The sequence below is a fragment of the Triticum aestivum genome, chromosome 6B (genome assembly GCF_018294505.1).
Source record: "Triticum aestivum cultivar Chinese Spring chromosome 6B, IWGSC CS RefSeq v2.1, whole genome shotgun sequence".
Lineage (NCBI taxonomy): Eukaryota > Viridiplantae > Streptophyta > Magnoliopsida > Poales > Poaceae > Triticum > Triticum aestivum.
The window spans coordinates 685,010,119-685,016,190 of NC_057810.1; the positions used below are offsets into that span (position 1 = coordinate 685,010,119).

At 43.7% G+C, this 6,072-nt stretch overlaps 1 protein-coding gene across 6 annotated transcripts; it reads left to right on the plus strand.

Annotated features, from left to right (window-relative positions):
• Window positions 1-213: 213 nt before the first annotated feature.
• On the plus strand, window positions 214-5,712 carry LOC123139236 (very-long-chain enoyl-CoA reductase). Of its 6 annotated transcripts, XR_006469511.1 has the most exons (7): window positions 214-715; window positions 902-941; window positions 2,268-2,388; window positions 3,275-3,554; window positions 4,209-4,389; window positions 5,070-5,175; window positions 5,569-5,712. XR_006469511.1 is itself a non-coding variant. In XM_044559035.1 (3 exons), the coding sequence occupies exons 1-3, from the start codon at window positions 680-682 to the stop codon at window positions 2,438-2,440; spliced, it is 282 nt and encodes a 93-aa protein (XP_044414970.1). In that variant the 5' UTR covers window positions 214-679; the 3' UTR covers window positions 2,441-2,638. The 6 variants fall into 6 exon arrangements, 2 of the variants coding, with proteins under 2 accessions (XP_044414970.1, XP_044414971.1); XR_006469509.1 differs by having other exon boundaries at window positions 214-941; XR_006469510.1 differs by having other exon boundaries at window positions 214-941; window positions 4,209-4,305.
• The last annotated feature ends 360 nt before the right edge of the window (window positions 5,713-6,072 follow it).

The following is a 6,072-nucleotide window of genomic DNA, read 5'->3' on the forward strand; positions in this document are numbered from 1 at the left end:
TGCGACCAATTTTGTAGTTAACTATGACCAATATAGATGGTCATGACATCATATGCGTGTACTGCATTTTGATTGGTCCGTGGGCATTTCACGTGGATCGTGGATGGAACACCGTTGGATTTTTTAGGATCTAACGGTTGTCCTCACCCCAAACCCACCTAAGCCGAAACCCTAGTTCTCATGGACATTTTTCATCCACCCCCCTCCCCCCCGCCTCCTTTCTTTCTCCCCTCGCTCTCCGGCGCCGGCACGCCTCCCCTCTCCTCCTCCCCTCCCCGCTCAATCCCATGGCGAACCCCGTCGCCTCCTCTCTCCTCCATCCCTCCTGCGCGCGTCGGCCACCTACTTCCGGCAGAGCTCGACCCCCACCCCCAAGCGTCGCTCCTCCACCCTCTCCCAAGCCCCTCGATCCCAGATCCCCGTCTCCAAGTCACCCTCTCCCTCCCTCAGATCTCGATCCGCCGCCGCCCACCATCGACGACCCTCACCATAGACGAGATCGAGCTTCTCCCTCCCTCCCGTTCTCCCCTAGCCTTATCCACTCCGAGCCAACCAACCACTCCGGACCTCTCCTCCCCCACCCAGCCTTCTTCGTCTCCACCTCCACCACAGGTTCCAGGAGAGCTCGCCTCGCCTTGCTGCTGCCTGAAGCCACCAGCGGAGGCACGCCGGAGGGAGCATGAATGTCTCCGTCGTGTCCCGGAGCGGCCGCGAGGTCGTCAAGGGCGGCATCGAGCTCAAGGACTCGATACGCGCCCGCCCGCCTGCTCTTCCTTCTGCGCCGCGGGCCGGCGGAGGGCTTCGCTCTCGGCTGGCCTGGGGTTTGATTAAGATCTCTACTAGAGCGGAGTTTCCAAGCTCGACCTGACCGTTCTTCCCGTGGTTCCCGTTTTCTCTGCAGGCCAAGGTCGCGGATCTGCAGGAAGCCATCCATGCCAAGAGTAAGTCTAATCACCTCTCTTTCCTCCTCGCCAATGCCTTCTACTTCCAGGTTTGAGTTCAAATCTGAAAAATACTAGTACCATCAACCGCAATTCAGTCAGCGTGGTGACTAGATGAGTTCACTAGCGATGCTGCTTTGGTTAAAATAAGTAGTACCAAATTCGTCAGTGAACCAGTAGATGAGGTGAGCACTACACTGTGTTTGGGTCATATCTAGTACTGCTGGACAATCACATCAGTGCAGTGAATGTGCTGTAGCCAGTGTTTTGCCCTCCTTGCTTGTTTGCTTGACCTCATCTGGTATTGTATGGTCCTTTTGGTCGCTACATGTTGTTAGGATCTTGTCTCGGTAGGAGGGAGTTAGCCGTCCACATCTGTGCAGTCACAAGCTTCGTGACAGCTTTTTATTTAATTTAAGTACAAAATTACACTTCAATATGAGTATTTCAGTTAATTACAGTCACATGCTTTATGGTTTTGGAGAGGGAGAATTGAAAAAGGATAATTGAATTCACAGCATGGTCGGTAGGCGTCCTTTGGAGATTGGTTTGGGTTTGTGCTTCACAATTTCAACTGTGTATTACAGAAAGCACTCATCACCCACAGTGAAAAACATTCCGTGGCTCCCTTTGAAATGAAATTAAGTTGTTGCAGCAAGCTAATAATGTTTATCGATGTTCTATTGGAAGCTACATATGAAAAGTACATAATATTAAGCACCATATATGGTGATGCAGTGTACTGTTGAATGTTTGAAATGCCACCAGTCTAAACTTTTGAGCTGCAGAATAGAATAATATAGTCCTGATGGTGTCGTGCGGCTCAATTAAGAAACAGTTCGCCTGAAAAAAGTGACAATCGAGGTCCTGATCTTGGTCAAATATGTTAGAAACTTGAAAGTAGCTCCATCCTGATTCCGCACCCTTTCCAATTTGAGTAGATTATTTTATCATTTCTTGCCGTAAGTAAGTCCATCTTTCGACTTTGTCTTCAAGTAGCACTTGCACTTTTAATTTTGATCATACAGGACTAATATAGTTATTTTACTGCCAAATTAAGTGTAGCATGCCCTGCTAGATGCATACTGTTGCTGTTCTGCTTTTGAGCCTGCAACATAAGGTGCTAATATTGAGAACAATATTATCATTAGATCTTCCCTATGCATGAAATTCACTTGTGTGGTGGATTTCTATGGGTGAATTATGAATGGGCTAGATTGACATTATTTTGTCATATTTCCCTTTATATTTTGTTTTCTCTACGAAGAGCACATGTTTTTCCTTACGATGTATGGGTTACTAATCACTTGTTTACACATTATGCAGCTAAGAAGTATTATCCTGCTAGGCGACGGCCCACCCTCCCTGCACAACCTGGAAAATCTGGAAAGCCAATTGTCCTCAATCAAAAGGCCAGCCTATCGGAATACTGCGAGAAGGGTTACAGGTCATGTCTAGTACTGCTTGACAATCACATCAGTGCAGTGAATGTGCTGTAGCCAGTGTTTTGCCCTCCTTGCTTGTTTGCTTGACCTCATCTGGTACTGGTAGGGTCTTTTAGGTCACTACAGGTTGTTAGGATCTTGAGAGGGGATGATTCGAAATAAATAGGCTCATCTTTCATTACTTGCTATATATACGGTTCTGTTGTATGCTTGCAAATCTATTTGATTTGGTTGCTGTTTGTTCTTGTCTAATATGTGTTCGTGTTAGCAATATGTTTGTTGGTGCTATATTTTCATTTTGATGGTAGAATGTGTGCGTTGTACATGGTCAAGCGCATTAGTAAAAGGAGGAAACGGATGATTAGAGGATCTCCACCCAAAATAAAGCATTGTGAGTTTTGTGAGTAATGAGAACCTTAATTGTCTCTTTTCCGTTAGTCCACTCGCTAGAGCAGGGGCTCCTCTTTGCACTCAGGATTCATTAGCGACGACACTGAATGGCCATGCAGTAACAAGGATCAGCAGCAAGCATCACTCGGCTAGCGTTTTTATTTCGATACTAGGGCTATGTTAGGTTTGAATCCCAATTTTCCTGTGGTATCACAACAACTGTTGTGTCGCTCCTTATGCTAGCCATGTTATGCTTCTGAGCTGGCCGTACAGACACCGATGGTGCATAGCTAGCTGGCTATAGCTTCATCCTGCTGGCCTTTTTTGGACATTGTGCCGTTGGTTCTCATTTCACTTCATTTTATTGGTATATACCTGCAGAATTGTTTCCATACCAAGGGCCATGTTATTGTTTGAATTTCAGTTTTGTTCTGGTAATATAGAAAGTGCTCTGTTGGTTCTCATTTTACCTTGTTTTATTGGTATATATACTTGCAGGCGGAGCAGCGGGTGGGGGAGCGAAATCAGGCGATGGCCAGCAAGTCAAGGCCGTCACGACGGCTGGTGGCGCAACATGCGACTATGGCGGACCTAGTTCTGGAGACCCCATCCGCGCGCGTCCAGGCAGGTTGCGACCGCGGTCGCCCTCGTACGTCAGTCGGCGGCATCGGAGCCATGTCAGAGCCAATTGCTGGGCATGTCACCGAGACTGACCAAGACGCCGCGGCTGCAAGTGCTGGGCATGTCGCCAAGAAGACCAACAAGCAGTACTAGCTCTGTAAGTTTGGCTTGATGCAAATCTTGTCAATTACTATGGATTTTAGTTACTCGCGGTCAAGTTAATGCAAGTCCTAGTGGTGATGTAGAGGGAGATCTAAGTATGGTTGTGTATCCTTAAAATTTCAAGTATTGAGGGAGATCTAAGCATGCATATATACCCATTAGTTTGTGTTCTTGATATCTACCTTTAGTGTCATGAGGAATAAATCTCCTCACTTCATATGTTGCCCTATGGAATTCAGCAGACACTTTTTATCAACACTAAGTTTAGATAAATAGGCGTTGCTTAACATACCTAAGAGTGTAGCATGTTGTGAAGTGATGCTGCAACTCGAGAGTAGACAATTATAACATATTAGTAAAATCAGTATGCATCCCTGACTTGTATGTTTTTTTCAAGGTCTATACAAATGCCATCTTTGTCTGGCAACATCTTTTTATCTTGTTATTTTAGTTCATTGACTTGTATGGTTTTTTTAAAGGTCTATACAAGTTCCATCTTTGGCTGGCAACATCTGCTCCTGTGTCATGTCATGTATCTATTTGACCTTACTTGTTTTAAGTGAATGATGTATTACTTGCAAGTGTCAATGCACTGATGCAAACAGTGATTGTTTACTTATGACTAATCTGTTTTCCATCTCATTTATAGGAGTTCCCAAAATGCCTGACTCCAACGGCAACAGCATGAAACACACGGAGGATAATGGCCTCTTCACCGACTCCGGCCCCGTCCTCCCCGACTCATGGTCGTGGCCCTGTGCACGATAGTGCCCTCCCTCTTTTACTTCTACTACCTACTGTTGATGTTGTTGCTGATTGGTCTATGCACGGTGGGTAATCCATCAATGTTTATTTGCTACTGCCTGAGCTCTGTTTCTCTGCATGCGAGTGTGTTGTCTGTGCAGTGTGGATGCTTGGTCCTTGTGGAGATCGTCTAATAGACGCAGTTCCTCTATTTAATATTACGAGAATAGAGTAGTGCATTTCGGTTGAACATGTGATCTAGATTTATTTGCTGGTAAACATGTGGTCTAGATTATTCTACCTTGTTGTTTCTAATGTTACATTTGGTTTATCTATGCTGCATTGCAAATTTGCAATGATGTTTGTTGCCCAAGAAACTAGCGAATTAGAGGCCTGGGATTTCAATAGTTTGGAGGAGAAACCAATGAAATCAGATTTGAGTGAGAAATCTATTCGGGTTTCAAATACATAGGTGTATTTTTTGTAACTATGCATAGATTTGTAACAATGAGCATAGGTGGTTGTAGGTTGATGTGATGATGAATATAAATATTAATAAGTGCTCGTGCATGGCGGTAATACCGGATACCATTGTTTTCACTGTTTTATCAACATGCCTTTGCTGAATCTTCCGTTCATACGTGTAACCTATACATTGTAGCTACTGAGTACTTTTTATCGACATATTAGCTATTGTGTACCTAAGTATGATCCAGGTACAATGGATATAGCACTGCCATAACTTGTTTTCTTGTCTACCATCCAGGTACAATGGGAGCAAGCTCATCTTCAATCCCTAGCTACTGCATGACTGCCGGGGTGCATACTCCCTACAGTTCCTCGAGCATCTGGACCTCTTATTGTAGTAGCTGGTATGCTTGATGCGTGTATCTCCGTATTCTTACTGTTTTTCCAGAACCATAAATCCTGATGCATGCTGATTATGGTTTGGTTTATTAGATCTGTTCTGCTGGTGCTTAAAATTTGACATGCCTGGATTCTGAATGAACTTGTTCTTACAATTTTTTTCATTTCTATGATCAATTTAGTTGCACATGTCAGTATACTATATACCAAAAAAATCCTAGCTAGTGAGAACATTTGTCACTCCATGAACACATACTGGTTAGTGTTATCCATACTATCTATCTACATGGCATTTGCTGTCAATTCTTGCTTACAAGTTATTGGATCCCTTATTGGCTACTGTTTGATGTTCTGTGCACATTCTTATTCTTATATTTTCATTCTTATTCTTTGCACAGGTGAAGTGCGAATCCAAGGACGAAGCTGTGAAGCATATCAACAAAGAGTAGCATATTATGTGTTGTAATTGTAGGCATATCTGGGTTGTAATATACTGTAACAATTGTAATAGACTAATATAGTGTTGTTTTGGATGAATTTCATTTGCTCTTTGGTTTGTTCAAAATAATGATTGTGTATGTGATTTAAATACTCGTGAAATGGAAACCTGACAAGAGGGTCCAAGTTATAATGGTTGTTTAACAAATTCCGAAATTTCTGACGTGTGGGACAAATTTTCAGATAAGCATGACATGTGGGGCCTTGCTTACTAGTGGTACCCCAATATATAATGGCTGAAACTAGAAAATCAACGGACTAAAAAGGCCACCGCCAAAAATAAAAAGGCTAAAGGCCCATGTAGCTGAGCGAAATTAATTGAGAAAAAATATATATAAATGTTCAAATTGTTGGGCTCGGCCCATGTAAAACACTCAATCGGACCGGGCTGATTCTTGTCACTG